This window comes from Choloepus didactylus, chromosome 6 (genome assembly GCF_015220235.1).
Source record: "Choloepus didactylus isolate mChoDid1 chromosome 6, mChoDid1.pri, whole genome shotgun sequence".
NCBI classification, from domain to species: domain Eukaryota; kingdom Metazoa; phylum Chordata; class Mammalia; order Pilosa; family Megalonychidae; genus Choloepus; species Choloepus didactylus.
The window spans coordinates 79,956,945-79,977,654 of record NC_051312.1 but is presented as its reverse complement, the minus strand read 5'-3'; the positions used below and the strand labels follow the sequence as shown (position 1 = coordinate 79,977,654).

Below are 20,710 nucleotides of genomic sequence, written 5' to 3'. Positions count from 1 at the left end.
TACTATATCAGTGATTTTCAGCAAGTTACCTACTGTCCGTGAAAAGGTGGTAATATTTGTACTTGCTTCTCAAGACTCTCTTAAGGATTGACAAATTAATTGGGTTGATGACTGTAAAAATCCTGGTCATGTTTTCCATGTGTTATCCATTTCCACCTAAACAATAACAACCCAGTGTGGCAACTGAAATAAAGATGATATGGCATGTTCCAAAGCATTACAATATTCTCTATCAGAGTGGGGCTTCAGAATCTGCATTTACAGTCTCCACACTGGATTGTTGTGCCCCAAAGTACATGGGGCAAATATTGGCAAAACCAAAGGAGAAACAAACACCTCTAAACTAATAATTGGGGTCTTCAATACACTGCTTTCACAATGGATAAACCATCAGTATGTGTGAAATCTTTTCCTGGGTTTCTCACTGTTCTTAGAATATTAAACAAACTCCATGAAATGATCTGGATTCTTCAGCCTTCTGAAAGCTCACTTTTCGCTGTTCCCTCTCCATAAACTTCCCCTGCAACATCACTGTCTTCCAGTTCCTTTACTGCACTGAGCCTTTTTAAAAATCAGTTTCTTTACTTAAACCATGGCCTCCCCACTCCCTTGAATGACTCATCTCTAAGAGAAAAGGTAATTTCTTTCATGGAGGCACACCGAATTTAAAGCTGTTTTCCGCTGATGGGCTCTCCCCGAGAGCAATTTGTTTTGTGTTTATTTTACTTGACTGTGCATCTGTCACAAACATAACACAAGCTGTAGTTATATGTTCATTTACATCTTTTCATGATTCCACCTGCCTCCTTTCCTGCCTGCCTCCCTCACTAGACTAAAAACTATGTAAGGAAGAAAGCCATGTCTATTTTGTTCCATGTGGAACAGAGTACTTAACACAATGTTTAGGATTTAAAAATGTTTGTCAAGTATTTGGTAAATATTGTTGAATAATGAATGATTAAAGATTTCTGGAGTCAGCCCAGTACTCTGAACACTTGGGTGAAAGCAGACTTTGAGAGATTAGCATCTTACTGGTTTTTCCAACAGAAAGTTAATTTTTATTGAATTCATTGAATGGAAATTCAGGGGGTTCCCCTGGTTTAAGCTGAGGCATAAAGGGCTCAAGAATTCCATGGCAATATAAATTCTGTAAAACTGTGATTAATTACATCATTCAGCATCATTTTTCTAAGCACTCTCTGAAAATATCTCTTTCTGTTCTTCATAGAAGGAATGCATTTCCTTCTCTGAACAACTGACTGGATTCTAATTTTTAGGCATCATGAACTGTGTAAATGGTGTTGCTTACTTCTTCAAATAGACTGCTTCACAGGTCAGAACTGAATCCCTAGCCCATATGTAATAAAAGAACAGGGATTCATGGTAGGTGGAAGGCACATTAGCCTATTTCTTATCTTAATTTAAAAACATATCATGAGTGATGTCATCAACATGGTAATGTAAACAGCTGCTGAAAACTCCTCAGTGATAACGAGGACAATTCTGAATTGTTTGAAAATCTGGAGGTGGATATAGACTGGAGAAGGGCCCTGTAGATGCTGAATTGAAGAAAAAGAAGAAATATCAAATAGGAATCTTCCATCCCAGGTCAGCCAGTCCTCTTGCCTCTCCCTTACTCAGTCTCCATGTGGGAAAGGCATAGAATTAGCAGACAGGAACCCTCCCACCAGGGACACAGATTTAAAATCTCTCAGAGCAATGAGTCATACCCCCACTGTTTGAAGACTCAGGGGACAGAGGAGAATATTTTAAGGACCAAGTAAGTGAGGGACAAAGAGAATGAGAATATGTGGACAGAGAGTCTTTCCAGACTTGGGTCTGAAAGCCCTTCCCCCACCCTTGAGGGAAGCAGCGGCCAGTGGCTGTTTACTTGCCTTGGGGATGGATGGAGTACTGGGTCAACTGAGGGAGAACATAGCCACAGGTGTCGCCCCTCTTCGAGCCAGATTGTGGTCGGCAAAGTGAGGGCATAGGAAATCCGCAGTTACAACTCACCTGTGTGCACCCTGCACTTGGAGGCAAACAGCCTCTTGGAATATTAAGTTACTGAACAGCACCATATGCTGGACCATCCAGAAAGTGCAAGGGAGACAGAGCACAACTGGAAGCCAGCAGATCTCTATTACCTCACACTGTGAACTTGCTGGGGTGCCCAGTGCATACTTCCCATCCCTGTGGCAGGACATGGTGGGTGCCTGATGTTGGGGGTAGATGGAGGGCAGAGCCAATCTGACAACTGGCCATTCAGAGAAACAAAGAAATAAAGAGATCAAAGGAAACTCAAGGCAAAAGAGAGAAAACAAGCTGCAGAATAAACTAATAAAGAAAATCAGATGCCTAGACAGCAAAAAATCATGAGCCACACCAGGAAACACGAAAATATGGCCCAGGCAAAGGAAAAAAACTAACATCTAAACTGAGATACAAAAGGTGAAATGACTAATTAAAGATATTCAAACAAATCTAAATTAAATCAACAAGTGGAAAGAAAATGTGACCAAAGAAATGAAGGATATAAAGAAGACACTGGGTGTTTATGAGGAAGAATTTGTAAGATTGAGAAACTAAATGGCAGAACTTATGGGTATGAAAGGCACAATATAAGAGATGAAAAACACAATGGAGACATACAACAGCAGACTTGGAAAGGCAGAATAAAGGATTTCTGAACTAGAGAAGAGAGCATCTGAAATCCTACACAAAAAAGAAGAGATAGGAAAAACAATGGAACAATATGAGCAGGGGCTCAGAGAACTAAGGATAACATGAAGCCCATGAATATACATGTAATGGGTGTCCCAGAAGTAGAAGAGAAAGGAAAGGGGGCAGAAAGAATAATAGAGGAAGGAATCAATGAAAATTTACCAACTCTTACAAAATAAATAAAATTACAGGTTCAAGAAGCAGAGCATACCACAAACAAAATTGATCCAAATAGACCTACTCCAAAACACATACTAATCAGATTGCCAAATGTCAAAGACAAAGAGAGAATTCTGAAAACAGAAAGGGAACAGCAACCCATCACATACAAGGGAAGCTTAATAAGACTAAGTGTGAATTTTTCAGTGGAAACCACAGAGGTGAGAGGCAGTGGTATGATATATTCAAGATACTGAAAGAGAAAAACTGCCATCAAGTATTCTATATCTAGCAAAACTGTCCTTTAAAAATGATGTAAAATGTAAAATATTTACAAATAAACAGACACTGAGAGAGTTCATGAACAGGAGACCTCTTCTGCAAGAAATACCAAAGGGAGAGCTTTAGGCACATAGGAAATGATGGGAGAAAGGCTTTGGAGAACAGTTTAGAAATGAAGACACCAGGAGATGGAAAGAGGGTAAAGGTCAGGCATTTGATGCTGAAGGAGTACAGAATGTTCAACAGGATTGATTGTATAGATCCAGAAATGGATGGCACAATACTGGGTGATGGTAGCACAATAATGTAAGTACACTGAACAAAGATGACTGTGAGTATGGTTGAAAGAGGAAGGTTAGGGGCATGTAGGACACCATAACTTAGTGAAACCTAGAGTGGTCAATGATTGTGATTAAATGCACAAATATAAGAATGTTTTTACATAAGGGAAAACTAATGAATGTCAACTTTTTGAGGTGTTGAAAATGGGATGGTATTTGAGAAAAAATACAATCAAGGCAAACTAGAGTCTATAGTTAAGAGTAACAATGTAAAATGCTTCCATTAATTGTAACAGAGGCAATATACCAAAGCTGAATGTCTGTAAGAGGGGGACATAGGGAAGGGTATGGAGTTCTTGGCATTGATGGTGTCGTCTGACCTTTTTATTGTATTTTATTTTTATTTTATGTTTTTATTTTTTGCATTTTAGTTGCATTTTCTTTCTTTTACTTTTATTTTTTCTCCTCTCCCTCTTTGTTTGTGGAAGAAATGGAAACATCATCATATAATGGTGGTGAATGCATAACTATGTGATTAGACTGGGAACCTTTGATTTTTCACTTAGGAAGGAATGTATGGTTTGTGAATACAACTGTTTAAAAATAAATGGAGGCATATGAGTGCTGGAGAAAATATGGATAAAGGGATGTACTTAATCAACATTGGTAGGGAAGTAAAATGGTAAAATATACATATATATCTTTATCTTGTTATCTCCAAATTCGGAGATGCTGAGACCTTTGTGTATAACCTGGTGGTTCTTTGGAACGTTGGGTACCTGTGTGACACCTGAGACTCAGAGCTGGAATTCAGCAGCTGTGAATGTCAGCATTACCTCATAAGCAACTGTTTCAAAAGTTGAAAAAATTTCAGACTTCAATTAGAGATATGAATGAAGCAGGACTGGTTAGGACTAAGGCAAATCAGGCCAAAGGGTAAAGGACAATATTCCACTTCTGTGTGAGACCAAGAGAAGAGATGCTTATGTGGTACAGGATCTATACTTTCTATAGCACAGTAAATAATTTAACTTGCACAGTTAGTTTATTCAAGCACCATAATTACATATTACTTTGAATAGGAAGTGAGATCTGGTTGGTTTGTATAGGTAAGGGTGAAATCCCAATACATCCCAAAGTAATTTGGGCAGAGAATAAAAACATATTTGCAGGGACAACCTGAGGAACTGGGAAAAATGCAGAAATGTTGAACTTCCCCACCTGAGTTATTACTGATACCCTCATTAACATTGAGGACTAACAACATAGTAGGCCGAGCCCATGATCTTGGGTCTTGCTCTTTTGAAGGTTGTTACTGCAAAGGAGAGCATAAGCCTACTTATAATTGTGCTTACAAGTCTCCACCAGAGAACATTTTTTGTTGCTCAGATGTGTCCATTTTCTCTCTAGGCTCACTCGTCAGGTGAACTCACTGCCCTATCCCCTACATGGGGCATCACTCCCAGGGGTGTAAATCTCCCTGGCAACAGGGGAAATGACACTGGGATGAGCCTGGACCTGACATTGTGGGATTGAGAACATCTTGACCAAGAGGAGGAAGAGAAATGAAACATAAAGTTTCAGTAGCTGAAGTGTTTCAAATGGAGTCGAGAGGTCATTCTGGAGGTTATTCTTATGTGCTATATAGATATCCCTTTTTAGTTTTTAGTGTATTGGAATGTTAGAAAGAAATACCTGAGACTGTTGAACAACAAACTAGGAGGCTTGATTATTGAAGATGACTGTATAACTATGTAGCTTACATGGTGTGACTATGATTGTGGAAACCTTGTGGCTCATGTTCCATTTATTCAGTGTATAGACAGAGGAGTAGAAAAAAGCAGACAAAAATGAAATGAAAAATAGGGTGGGATGGGAGGGATGGAATGGTTTGGGTGCGCTTTTTTACTTTTATTTTCATTGTTTTTTGAGTAAGGAAAATGTTTAAAAACCGATTGTGATGATGAATGCTCAACTATATTGTGGTACTGTGAACAGTTGATTGTCACCATGGATGACTGTAGGGTATGTGAATATATCTGAATAAAACTTAATTTAAAAAAAACATAATACTCAAAACTGGAATTATATGAAAGGCCATCATAGCTGCGGTAACTTTAAGACATCCTCCTCAAATCAAGGAAATATAGAACAGTAGGAGTATAGAAAAAAAAATTGTGATCAATGTTTTCCTTATTCTCTACTTTCTCTATTACTTATATTTCTAGTATTTTTATTTATGGTATTCAAATTACTTTAAATAATTTTGGAAATTGGTTATGTGCCTACTGTCAGCCAGAAAAAGACAGAATATAGATGCAATCTTGAGCCCCCACGTCCAAGGACATATCTTTCCTATGAACATTATATACAAAGAGTTACTGTAGAAATAAAAATCTAGGGACATGTGCATGGGGTGGGAGAGCAGACTAGAGGTAGAGAGACCATGTAGAACTCTGGTATTTTGATTCAAGTGGAAAGAAATGGGTGCTTGGACTAATGTGGTGAGACATGAGGGGTGGACTACATGGGACTTGTGAATCCAAGAGGCTCTTTAGGAAGAAGCAATAGGCTTTGAGGACATATTAGATATGAGGCAAAATTAGATAGCGACTATCATTCACATGTGGCAAATACCTAAAACTAGTTATTCACTGTTTGAATGAGTGAATGATTCACTGTAACCAAGTTAGACATATAGGATTTAAAATTAATGTGACACAAATGGAAAGCATAGAACTTCATCCCTATTGAAATGAACATGAAGAAAAGATTGGGACCAGGAGTGCTTTAATTGGTTGAATCTCAAAAACAATTCTTAGTCTGCATATCTTTTTCCATCTTTTCATTGGACAAATAACTTTAACCTTCCTTCTTTTTTTTTAACTTGTAGGAGACGTCCACTACTCACATCTAATTTGGCTTTCTTAGGAGTGAGAAAAAAATGAGTTTTGGGTGTCTTCATTGTTTCTTTGTTTGTCCAAAATAAACACCTGAACCCTTAATTGAATATATTCATAATTATATCTCATTCATTTATTGTATAAACATTTTTATGTACCTAGTATAAGCCAGATCCTATATGTTATGCTCCCGGAAATGGAGTGGAACAACCAAACTAAATGTCAGAGCATCACAGAATTATCATGGTAGTGATTCCCTAACATATTCCAATGTATAAATAAACTACAATGATATATATATATATATATATATGAAAAAAAGAATCATATTCTTTAGAGACAACTTTGTATTATAAAAGAGATGTTGACTGTTACATTGTTTTCATTAAAGCATTCATAATAGCCTTAAAGCAATCATGAAGAATTGCAAACTATTTCAGCTTCTAGTAGTAAAGTGTTACTATTTCCCAGGCTCTTGATTTACTCTCCTATAACTGGAATGACTGAGTAGATGTCTGCCTAAAATGACAAAGAAAGCAAAACCACACTTTTGTTCAATTAGGAATTTTTGGTTCACTTCTTCTCTATGGTCACTGTGTACAGGTTCAGTCTTTGGTCTAACATACACTAGGAACGTGTTCCCAAACACCAGATCTCAGGCATCTGTCATGGGGCCCCTTGGGAAAGAGCAGGAATATGACTTTGTCTCGAATGTGTTTGGTCTTCACTCCATAGACAACGGGGTTGAGCGCAGGTGGGATGACTACAAAGAGGTTGGCAAACACAATGTGAAAGACAAGTGGGACATTATGCCCAAAACAGTGTGTAACAATGGAGAAGAATCCCGGGATATAGGTCATGAGGATGACACAGACATGGGAACCACAGGTGCCAAGGACTTTCTGGCGGGCCTCTCAAGAGGGTAGGTGAAAGACAGAACAAATGAAGAAGGTGTAGGAAATGGCAATGAGAATGACATCAAAGGTGACTGTCATAGTGGAAACACAAAAGCCAAACCAGATGTTGATGGAGATATCAGAACAGGCAAGACGGGCAACAACTATGCGCTCACAGTATGTGTGGGGGATGATGTGTGTCCTGCAGAAAGGCAGCCGTGTCAGCGGAAATACAACTGGCAGGATAATGCAGAAGCTTCGGAAGGAGATGGCCACAACAATCTTGATGATAGCCTTGGGGGTCAAGATGGTTGTATATCTCAAGGGAGAACAGATTGCCAAATAGCAATCAAATGCCACGGACACCAGTATGGCTGAATCCAGAACAAAACTGTAATGGATGAAGAATGTTTGTGTAAGTCACCATGCAAAAGCAATTTCTCAATCCCTAAGCCAAAAGATGCTGAGAGTTTTCGGCACACTGGCTGTGGACAGGATGAGGTCAGTCATGGCCAGCATGGAGAGAAAGAAGAACATGGGTTCATGCAGACTGCGCTCCACTGAAATGAGGTAGAGAAGGATCCAGTTTCCCGCAAGAGCCACAATGTAGATGGCACAGAAAGGAATCCCAATCCACATATGGAACTGCTCCAAGCCTGGGATCCCCACCAAAATGAAAGGACCTGAGTTGTAACTGCTCTGGTTGAAAATGAGCATTGCAAACTGGGAAGGCACAAGGTCCAGGCCCTGAGGACAGAGAGTGATAAAAGGTAGTGTCATTTGATGACAGACTCAATTCCAACTGCTCAACATTAGTGACACCTAAAACAAGTTTATGATAAAATTAATTAAAGCAGGGTACATCTGAGAGTGAAAAAAAGTTGAGATGAATAATGACAGCAGGCAACAGATGTAAACCAGGATGGTCCAGGCACATCACGATGAATGGTCACTCTACATAAAGAGAACCTCTTCTCTCTTCTGACCAACACCCTGGTCTTCACTGAAACTTCAGGATGCCTTCCAGACTGTCTACAATCACCCTTTCCACTACAGTCTCCCCTGACACAAGGTAACTGATTACAAGACATACTTTTCAATGGGTATATTGATTATGATTTACATACCTTTATGACCATCATTCTTTAAGATTTGCTTACTCTGTTATAGTAAAATGTGCACCTGTGATCCAGGGCAACTACTCCTTCATTTTAAGGCCACTAGATGACTGTGGTTTTAGAGTTATGAGCTCAATGCTTCTTTATTACCAGCCAAAATTGAATTTTCTTCAAAAAAACACTAACTGAATTGCTATACTATGTTGTTACCACTTGTAATTCAAACAAATATTAGAAAAGTCCTCGATAGCTGAGGATCATGTGTCCTTGTTGTTCCAAAGAAACAATTTCCCGTGCCATAGATTATAGGTTTCTAATAGTGTAATACCTTTTATTGGGTAACATTATTGGTCAAGATTTCTGTCCAAAACAAGTTGGTTTTATGAGCACATATTATCATAGATTTCCACTCTACCCCAAAAAGCCTACTCTCAGGTACCTAAAAATTTAATTATTACACTTTAGTGATACCATGATTCATGCTTACAATCTTTAATACATTTTGTGCTCATATGTTTTACCCACACATAATCTTACACAAAGTACATGAACCACACCGTTTTCCCATTCCCACATACACACAAAGACACATGCACACACACACAGGACATGCACAGAAGACAGAACACACGAGGACATAAAAGATTTCATGGATGGATTCTGGAATTGTCACATGCTGTGTAAATTCCTGGAACCTTACTTAGGGATTTTCTCCTTTAAATGCTAGGTCCTATTATCTATTTTCTAGTAATCCCTCACAGTGCATACATAGAAAGCTATCTTTTCTCTATGTGTAGCCATACAGCAAATCCAGGAGCTCCTTGTTTCAGTCCTAATTGATGTGTTCATAACTATATCCTTCAGATTCTTGACTTGACAAGGCCAGCAATCATATCAAACTTCTCCCTAACCACCTTTTTACTTCTTTCTCAGGTAAGAATCTAGCTCACAATACCTTCCATCTTTGAGACAAAGGCTGAGCTTCTCTTTCCTCCATGTGGCATATGAGATACAGGATATTATTTATTTCTCTTGGACTCTTGCCTTATGTATAAGTAAAAGCACTTTTGTTCTAGTAACAGAAACCCTGCTCTAGAGTATCTTCATACTTCACTTGTTTGAGTTTCTGGGGACACAGACCACAGTTCAGACAGCTTGTCATATTCCAGCCTCCACATCTGCTAAATATTTGTGTTCTCCAGCTCAGACACCCTCACCACAATTCTCTTCGCCAGTGAGGAACCCAGCATTAGAGACCTGCTTAGGCTGTTCAGCCTTCATCTGAAACCCCTTCCCTGTGCTAGTCACAAACTCAACAATACACGGTGTCAGCTTATTTAAAAAAACATTTTAAATCACACCTTCCCATCTTGGCTGAGATGATCTCTTATTCGTACATACAGTGGAGGGTGGAGTTCTTTTCTGGGATTTATATTTCCATGCACTAAAACACAACAGATGTTCATGCATTCACCCAAAAGCATTCACAAACACACACTTTGACATGCATGCAAGAATTTCACTCTGCAATCAACAAATCCTCAGTGTGAGACAAACTACAAGACACTAAGTCTGGTCTTTTCAATAAGTCATTAAAAAGGAAGAGACAGGCAGAAAAGGAAATACCGTTCTATATTAAATAAGTCTAGGAGAACTCAAAATAAATACAATGTGGTCCTTGATTGGATTTTGTTTACAAAACAACAGGTATAGAAGATAATAAATAAATCACTAGGGATATTTAAACATGAACATAGCAATAGAAGATACGAAGCAATTAGTGTTGATTTTATTGGATGCAGTGAATTATTATAGCAGATGTACACATATACACACATTCAGACACACACAGGTTTCCATGGAGTGCAAGATTGATTTATTAGTGCAGAGGGCCTCCTTTGGAGCCAGAAACATAGGCACATTAATTCTAGCTCCATGATGTACTGGCTGTGAAAACTTGGGCAGCATACTTGACCTATCTGACCTGTAGGTTCTTCATTTGCTGAAAAAGGCATATTACCAATGGTTCTTACAGCTGTTCTTAGGGCAAAATTACTCCTTAGTGCAGGGCCTGGCACATGGCAAGGTGGAGTAAGTTCTATGCTTGTTATTAGATTATATTTTATATCATCATTATAGTCATTAGCAGTCAGAACACACAGTGAAGGAGAGAACATTCAGGCAGTTTTAGATGAATGAAAATTAACAAAAGCACCCTGGGTATATACACATATAAACCCATTTATTCTAATACTGAGGTTAGGGTTATGTGCCTTGTCACATGCCAGTCAAAAATGTTAACTGTAAAACATTAGCCATGGTCATTCTTGACCCAGTGGTATAACTACCAATCTCTTCTATTCTTTTGGTGTCTTTTCAAGGGATCATATATTCAAGTACTGGAGACCATGATGTCATCATATCAATGGGAGTTGCTCAAGAAAGGAAGTCATAGTGCCAATGCTCATGGCCAATGAATGATGGGTATCGATCTTCCCATTCACTCCCTTTTCCTCTCCAAGTCTTAGTCCTAAACAAACTCTTTTTTTAAATCCAATTTTATTGAGATATATTCACATTCCATACAATCATCCAAAGTGTACAATCATTTGTTCACAGTATTATCATTAGTTGTGCATTCATCACCCAAAACTATTTTTTGAACATTTCCTTGTACTAGAAAAAGTAAAAATAAGAATAAAAATAAAAATAAAAAAGAACACCCAAATCTCCCCCACCACATTATTTTTTATTTAGTTTTTGTTCCCATTTTTCTACCCATCCATCCATACACTGGATAAAGGGAGTGTGATCCACAAGGCTTTCACAATCACACTGTCACCCCTTATAAACTACATTGCTATACAATCGTCTACAAGAGTCAAGGCTACTGGGTTGCAGTTTGATAGTTTCAGATATTTACTTTTAGCTATTTCAATGAATGAAAACCTAAAAAGGTTGATCTATATAGTGCCTAACAATGCCCACTAGAATGACCTCTCGACTCCATTTGGAATCAGAACTCTTTTAAGCAGCCACTACTCACCTACGCTTGTCGATATTTCCAAAGGAAAAGAAGGAAGATTGTGCTGACAAAGACACAGCACATCTGTAAAAGGGGCAAACACACCAACAATAGAAATGACTGGAGGGGAAAAGGAAGGGGCTGATAGGTTGGTGAGGAAAAGTTGGGTAGTTAGGGGCCTGGGGGACCCTGAGGGACTCTCTTCTGGCCCTCTAGGGAATAAGATGAAGTAGTTTCTCTTAACCCTTCCCATAACTGTGTGCTTATACATTTACATGTGAACTGATGTTCCTGTGAGTGTTCCTACAAATCTTTGTGTAGCCATATATGCACACGTATCAGAACAATTAAGCAAAACTCATACCCTCATTTACCAGATGTTTGGTAAAGCTGCCAGAATACAATATAGAGAGAATGTGCTGTCTTTTACAATGGGGATTTATTGACTTACAGTTTATAATACTTAGGCTATGAAAATGCCCAATAAAAGCATCAACACAACGACACCTGGACTCTGGAGACAAGCTGCTGGCATCTGGGACATCTCAGATGGTTCTATTAGCCCAGATTCCATTGCTTTTGCTTCTGGCTTCAGTGACTTCCTCTCTGTTTTCTGTGGGTCCTCTTTTAGCTTCTCTGGGGCTTTTCTCTGTGAGCTTCAGTGTTTCTTTTATCCTCTTATAAAGGACTCCAGTAAGAGGATTAACATCCACCCTGGGGGAGGCCCCAACTGAAAAAATCTAATCAAAAGTTCCTGCCTACTATAGTTCTATGCCCACAGGAATGGATAAAAACAGCATGCTCTTTTCTGGGGTACATATAGCTTTAAACTACCACAATATCTATAGCTGATTACATATACAATCAACTGAGAAGATTTCCTTCACCAATGAGAGACATTTCATTCAATCAGCTGAGTGCTATAAAAGGAAAAGTGATGACTTCAGGAGTCAGAATGGAGAATTTTCATCCCTATTTCAGCAGGCCAGCTCCTCCTGGGGAATTCCTCAGAAATGTTGATGGGAGTTTCCAGCTTGCAGCCTTCCCTATGGAATGTGGACTTATGCATCTCCACAGGTGCATGAGACAAATTTATAAAATCTCATAATATTTATGGATATCTCCTGTCAGTTCTGTTTCCCTAGAGAACAGATGATGGAATTTTGGCAAGTTACCTAATTTCCATAAAAAGGTGATAATATTTGTACCTGGTTCTCCAGACAATAATAAGAATTGGGAAACTGAGTAGGTCGGTGCATGTAAAACTCCTGATCATAGTGTATGTCATGATTTTCCATGTGTAATCCATTTCCACCTAAATCATAACAACCCAGAGTAACCTGTAAAAACAAAGATGCTATGCATGCTCCAAGGCATTATAATATTTTATTTCAGAATCTGCATTTACAATCTCTACATAGGATTGTTATGCCCCAAAGTACATGGGGCAAACATTGGCAAAACCAAAGGGAGAAATAAACACCACAACAGATATAGTTGGATCTATAATATATCACTTTCACAATAGATAGAACATTTAGATGGAAGAAAATTCCTTCACAGCTTCTTATTGATCATAGAATATTAAACAATTCCATGATACGATCTGGAGTCTTCCACCTTCTGAAAGCTCACATTTTGCTGTTTCCTCTACATAAACTCACCCTGCCACAACACTGTCCTCCAGCTCCTTTAATGCATAGAGCGTTTTATAAAACAATGTTTCTTTACCCATAATCACAGACTCTCCACTCCCTTGAATGACTCGTCTCTTAGAGAAACAGTAATTTCTTTCATGGAAGTACACCTAATTTAAAGCTGTTTTCCTCTGATGGGCTCTCCTCAAGAGCAATTTTTTTATCCTGGTTGTTTATTTCACTTCTCTGTACATCTGTCTGTCATAAACATAACACAATCTGTAGTTACATGTTCATTTATATCTTTTCATGATTCCACCTGCCTCTTTCCCTGCCTGCCTCCCTCACTAGTCTAAAAACTCCATGAGGAAACGAGCCATGCCTGTTTTGTTCCACATGAAACAGAGTACTTAACACAGTGTCTGAGATGCAGAAAATGTTTGTGGAGTAGTTGGTAACCATTGTTGAGTAATGAATGAATGAAGATTGCCTGCAGCCCACCCTGTACTCTGAGAACTTGGGTGAATGCAGACTTGAAGAGATTAGCATCTTATTGTCTCACCCCACAGAAATTTTAACTTTTATTTAATGGAATAAACCCCTGGTTTATTCTAGAACGAAAGGGAAGGACGGGTCCCATGACACTCTATACTCTGTAACAAAAGTGGTTAATTACATCATTCAGCCTCATTTTTTTTTAGGAAAATGTTCTTGGGAAAGAACAGAATAATGACTTTGTCCCGGATCTGTTTAGTCTTTACTCCGTAGATGATAGGGTTAAGCGCAGGTGGGATAACTACATAGAGATGGGCAAACACCATGTGAAAGGTACGTGGTACATTATGCCCAAAGCAATGCACAGGGATGGAGAAGAATGCTGGGATGTAGAACATGAGGACACAGACATGGGAACCACAGGTGCCAAGGGCCTTCTGGCGGGCCTCTCGCGAGGGGAGGTGAAAAACAGCATGGAGGATGAGAATGTAGGAGACAGCAATTAAGATTTCATCTACAGTGATTGTCATGATGGGAACACAAAAAATACCAGATGTTGATGGAGAAAACAGGAGGGCAACCCCTATGTGCTCACAGTATGTGTGGGGGATAAGATGTGTCCTGAAGAATGGTAGATGGGTCACAAGGAAAACATGGGATAAAAACACAGAAAATGTGGAAACAGATTCCCACAGCAATTTTGACATTGTTCGTGGCGTCAGTATTGTGGTATATCTTAAGGGGGAGCAGATGGCCACATAGCGGTTGAAAGCCATGGCCATCAGTATAGCTGAGTCCAGGACAAAGCTGTAGTGCAGGAAGAATAACTGAGTAAGACACCCAGGGAAACTGATTTCCTGGGGACCAAGCCAGAAGATGCTAAGCATTTTGGGGACACATATGGTAGACAATATGAGGTCAGTAGTTGCCAGCATGGAAAGGGAAAAGAACGTGGGTGTATGAAGACTGTGCTCCATTGTAATGAGGTAGAGAAGGATACTGTTGCCCACAATGGCCACGAGATAGATAAAGCAGAAGGGGATGCTGATCCAGGTGTGATACTGCTCTAATCCAGGGATGCCCAAAAGGGTGAAGGGCCCTGTGTGGTAGCTGCTCAGGTTACAGATGTCCATTGAGCCCTGGTTGGATAGCTGCTTGGTCCTAAAAGCAAATTGTGTATAATGAACATCAGAAAATTGAATTGTAATTCTTCTTCCAACCCCTCCACCCCCCCACCCCCTTTGCAGGGAAGGTTCTTCCCTCTCCTAGCTACCAGGAAATAACCTCTTACTGCTAGTATTAGCAATGCCTGGGCCTTTAGGAAAGCTTTACAGACCTCATGCTCCTGGTACTAATCACAAAGTCACTATGGAATCTTTCCAAAACTGTATAAAATGTTGTTCCCATTTTAAGACTGAGTTCTCCTCAAGTCAAAGCAGTTTGTTGCTGAATAGATGTGAGTGTAGAGAAAACTAATCTAATCACATGTAGAGACAGAACATAAGAAAAGTGGGACAAAATTGGGAAAATAAGGAAGTAATTAACAATTATAGAGACTATGAATGGCCAGCTTCTGAAAATGTATTGTCTTATCTCAAACAATTTTAGGAGACATGTATTTTTATCCTCTCTTTCCTTTTAGCAGAAACTGAAGCTTTCAGAGGTAATCTTATATAAAATCTCACCTTTAGTATGTGTCCAGTCATGATCTTCAGATTCCACAGCTAATTCTCTTTTACACTGCTGTCCCACACCCGGTGGCTGCCTCAGCACCACAAGATGCCATGAATTGAGAAAGAGCAGAGTGTACAGAAAAGGGTGGAAACAATGATAAACCACTGTAACTGTGGTTTGTTCAGCACCACCCTAACCTTACCCCTATTGCAATCACTGACCTCATATCCATGACTCTATAGAGTCCTGGAAGTTGCAGACCAGAATGCTGAGATATTGGTGTTTGATGACCCACCATGGAGAACCACATGAGAAGGATAAGGGGCTGAGCCTCCAGCCCACACTTTGGATTTCATGAGGAAATCCTGCTTAAGGATAGAGAAAATTGCCTCAATTGTGTTTCTGATAAATACAGAGATGGCCTCTAGTGAACATAGAATTTATATATTCCAATAACTGGATCAAGGTAAAAGCAAATAAACTCTATCCTCTCTATAAAAAGAGTTAATGTTTTAATGAGAACCTTCCAAAAACATTGCAAATCTAAAGCTCTTTACATTAAAATAACTACTGTAATCCTCTGAACAACCCCATGAGATAGGCAGTATTATCCACATTTTAAAGCTATGGAAACTGAGGAAAAGAAGTAACTTGCACACACAGCTAGGAAATGGTATACTTGATGTGCCAGTTTGAATTTATTATGTCCCCCTAAATGCCATTATCTTTGATGTAATCTTGTGTGGGCAGACATTATCAATGTTGATTAGATTGTAATCCTTTGAGTGTTTCTTCGGAATGTACCTCACACAGCTGTGGGTGATGACTGATTGGATAATTTCCATGGAGGTGTTGCTCTGCCCATTCAGGGTGGGTCTAAGTTGATCAGTGGAGCCATATAAATGAGCTGACATAACAGAAGGAACTCAGTGCAGCTGTGAGTGACATTTTGAAGAGGAGCTACAGCAAAGAGGGACACTTTGAAGAATGCACAGGAACTGAGAGAGAAGCTGCAGATGATGGGACAGTTTGAAGACAGCCATTGAAAGCTGACTTTTGCTCCTGAGAAGCTGAGACAGGAAAAACGCCCAAAGGGCAATGAAGAGTGACATTTTTGAGGAACTGTGGCCTGGAGAGGAACGTCCTGGGAGAAAGCCATTTTGACAACAGAACTATGGAGCAGACGCCAGCCACATGCCTTCCCAGCTAACAGAGGCTTCCTGGACACCATTGTCCATCCTCCAGTGAAGGTACCCGATTGCTGATGTGTTACCTTGGACACTTTATGGCCTTAAGACTGTAACTGTGTAACCAAATAAACCCCCTTTATAAAAGCCAGTCCATTTCTGGTGTTTTGCATTCCGGCAGCATTAGCAGACTAGAACACTTGAGAATCAAACCCAAGGATTATTTTCCTAGATTCCCATATACATAACCAAAATTCTGTATCAAGTCTATAAGGTGTATGGTAAAACACCCATACTGACTGTATAACAAAAGATATACAATTAAGAAATAATAAAGAAAACACAGAATACTGAAAGCATAAGATAACAGCATAAAACCAAGGACATTAGTTATGATTACAAATGTGAAGTGTTTAAACTCCCCTTTTAAAAAATCAAAATCAAGCTATTTTAAAGTCCTTTAAAACAAAATCCAGTTACATGTTGCTCTCATAAGGTAGTTCTCTCCCAGAAATGTCAAAACAAGGATAGACAAGTGTACTTGGACAAATTTCAATCAAATGGAAGCAAGCCTAAAATTGAAAATGAGAAAAAGTAGAATTCTATTTAAAAAGAATAAATGGAGTAACAGGTGTTTTGAACTATTTAAAGAAAACTAATGAAGATGCAAATCTTACTATATCCAGGCACTTCTATGAATCACCCTGTTATTAAAAATAAGTAATGTTCCTTCACAACAGTCTATCCATATATTCACTTCTTTTATTTTGTTTAATTCTAAATTCCACCAACCTCCTTGTAATTCCCTTGATTATTTGAAGATAAATTTCTAGTCACTAACTGCAACAAGATTAAAATTCTGGTAACTCATCTACATAAAACTTTGTCTTCAAAGTAGCATAACCTTATCCCAGATGGCCATAATTTTTTAATGGCTCTCAACCTCCTAACTTCAGGGTCATACCTTGCAAACACTCTTACCCCAAATTGGTCTACCATATAAATCTTAGATTTAGATATTCCACTTTGTATTTTTTAATCTCATAGTACAGTTGATACTGTCTTGTTCTTCAACACCTTGAGCCCTCTGGGGCATTGGCTTTCTCACAATCATTCAGTGTCTAGATGTCTTCCATCCATCTCTGTCCACAAGAAAATTTCTATGAGTCTGGTTTTGACCACTTTCTTGCCAATATTTTGACTGTCCTTGATACACTGAACTTCTATCACATGTGACAGTTAAAACACAATCCCTGGATTAATAAACCTAGTTAATACTCTAGGTCCAGACAGAAAAAATGGAAAGAAACTTCTTAACTGGGAATGTTGGCATTTCCATAAATTCATGATTGTCGACCTTCACCTTGCCTTCAACAGTGCCCAATGATCCAATAACATGATCTTGTTCTGCTCAATCTCTCTCTGAGTTTAACAATTTCTTTCTTCAAACCATATTTATCTCTTACTCCAAACCTTTCATCCTCAATCTTTCATCTTACTTGACAAAAAATTTATAAATCATTAGACATGAGCTTATATAAGATTAAGTCATCACACTGCAAACCTAATAACACAATATCTAACCTTTAGTCTTTTTTCTTTTTATAATTGGGAAAATATTCCTTCATATCTGGGGACAAAAACACACACATACTGTATCTTCCAATTCTCCTACCTTGTCAGGTATGTTTATAACTCACTCTCTTTCTCTTTTTTGTCTTCAACCTAGACTTGTTAAAACTTGCTCCAGAGGCTTGGGCAAGATGGCAGCATAGAGAGGAGAGGAAGCTAAGTAGTCCCCCTGGAACAACTACAAAAAACCAGAAACAACTAGTAAATAATCCAGAATAACTGTGCGGGGACAAACGACACCATTCACTCATCATACACCAACATGAATTGGGAGAAATGCCCAAGAACACAGCATAAAATCTGTAAGTAAAACCTGTGGATCCAAGTTGTGATACCCCCTCCCCCACAGTGCGAGCTGCAAAGCCTTGTGGTGCCAGAGAGAAGCTCTCTCCCAGCAAGCAAATATAGCTCAGCTGAGCTCCAACTCGGGTTTTAAGTAGCGAGTGTGAACTGCTCACTACAGGTACGCATCCCCAAAAAACAGACAGAGGCTTTGGGTGACAACTGACCTGGGAGAGCCGGAGGGTCGCCTTGACTGGGTCTGAAGGGGACTATCTGTTTATTTTTCGGCTCAGTGGAGAAAGCCCCAGTCATTTTAAGTTTCCAGGGCTGTGACTCGGGGAAGGGTAGAGACAGCACAAGCAGAGAGTGAGACCATTGAAATGCTAATGACCTCCACCTGGGGGGTCTGTCTTCTCTAGGAGGAAAGGGGTGGAGCCCTTTCCATTCAGAACCAGACCCCAGAGCCTGGGGGAACATGGCCACACCTCCTCACACCAGTCAAGAATTATAGGCTAACAGGCATCGCCTGCTGGGTAGAAAAGCACAGTGACCTGAGGCATCACAAGATGGAGCAATTTTCTAAGACACACCCATAGGGAAACCAGATACTGAATATTTCTTCCCTCTGGGACCTGAGCCTGTTCTGGTAGGGGAAAACCTGATTTGGATAACCAAGGAAACCATGCCTAGACAACAGAAAATTACAACCTACACTAAGAAAAACAAAGTTATGGCCCAGTCAGAGGAACAAATGCACACTTCAACTGAGATACAGAAATTTAAACAACTAATGCTGAATCAATTCAAAAAGTTTAGAGAATATATTGCAAAAGAGATAGAGGCTGTAAAGAAAACACTGGGCATATATAAGGCAGAAATCGAAAGTTTAAAAAAACAACTAGTAGAATCTATGGAAATGAAAGGCACAACACAAGAGATGAAAGACACAATGGAAACATACAACAACAGACCTCAAGAGGCAGAAGAAAACACTCAGGAACTGGAGAACAAAATACCTGAAAGCCTACACGCAAAGGAGCAGATGGAGAAAAGAATGAAAATATATGAGGAACGTCTCTGGGAACTCAAGGATGAAACAAAGTACAATAATGGTGTCCCAGAAGGAGAAGAGAAGGGAAAAGGGGCAGAAGCAACAATAGAGGAAATAATTAATGAAAATTTCCCATCTCTTATGAAAGACAGAAAATTACAGATCCAAGAAGCGCAGCGTACTCCAAACAGAAGACATCTGAATAGGCCTACACCAAGACACTTAATAATCAGATTATCAAATGTCAAAGACAAAGAGAGAATCCTGAAAGCAGCAAGAGAAAAGCGATCCATTACATACAAAGGAAGCTTAAAAAGACTGTGTGCAGAACTCTCAGCAGAAACCATGGAGGCAAGAAGGAAGTGGTGTGATATATTTAAGATACTGAAAGAGAAAAACCACCAACCAAGAATCCTATATCCAGCAAAGCTGTCCTTCAAATATGACGGAGAGCTCAAAATATTTTCTGACAAACAGACAATGAGAGACTTTGTGAACAAGACACCTGCCCTACAGGAAATACTAAAGGGAACACTACAGAGTGATAGAAGACAGGAGTGTGTGGTTTGGAACACAATTTTGGGAGCTGGTAGCACAACAATGTAAGTACACAGAACAAAGATAACTATGAGTACGGTTGAGAGAGGAAGGTTGGGAGCATGTGAGACACCAGAAGAAAGGAGGAAAGATAATGACTGGGACTGTGTAACTTGGTGAAATCTAGAGTATTCAACAATTGTGATAAAATGTACAAATATGTTCTTCTACAGGGGAGAACAAGCAAACATCAACCTTGCAAGGTGTTAAAAATGGGGATGCATTGGGGGAGGGATGAAATCAACATAAACTAGAGACTGTAACTAATAGAATCATTGTATTATGCTTCCTTGAATGTAACAAAGGTGATATACCAAGGTAAAAGTAGATAAGAGGAGGGGGTAGGGGAGGCATGTTAGACAGTTGACATTGATGGTATTGTCTGATTCTTTACTATACTTTGATTTAAGGTTATTTTTCCTTTTGCTGCTTCCTAGCTGTCATTTTTTTCCTTTTTCTTTTGTCTCTCTACCTTCTTTGACTCTCCCTCCTGCCTTGTGGAAGAAATGTAGATGCCCTTATATAGATAGTGGTGAAGGTGGTGAACACATAAATATATGACCATACAGAGAACCATTGATTATTTACTTAGGATGGAATGTATGGTGAGTGAACAAAACCATATTAAAAAAAAAAAAATGGGTTGATGACAAAACCTTGAGGGCAATATACTGAGTGAAATAAGCCAGACACATAAGGACAATTATTGCAGGGTCTCACTGATAGGAACTAATTATAATATGTAAACTCATAGACATGAAATATAA

General features: G+C 39.1%; 1 protein-coding gene and 1 pseudogene across 1 annotated transcript; both read right to left on the bottom strand.

The window, feature by feature from the left end:
• Positions 1–6,966: 6,966 nt before the first annotated feature.
• Positions 6,967–7,974, bottom strand: LOC119537052 (annotated as a pseudogene).
• Positions 7,975–13,702: 5,728 nt separating this feature from the next.
• Positions 13,703–14,665, bottom strand: LOC119537051 (olfactory receptor 52H1-like). The gene has a single exon (XM_037839672.1). It carries the CDS (start codon positions 14,651–14,653, stop codon positions 13,703–13,705), a length of 951 nt encoding a protein of 316 aa, XP_037695600.1. The 5' UTR covers positions 14,654–14,665.
• Positions 14,666–20,710: the final 6,045 nt, after the last annotated feature.

What these genes read in the sequence shown, in the direction of transcription:
- LOC119537051 (XM_037839672.1), bottom strand. Translation starts at nt 14,653, where the DNA reads ATGGACATCTGTAACCTGAGCAGCTACCACACAGGGCCCTTCACCCTT.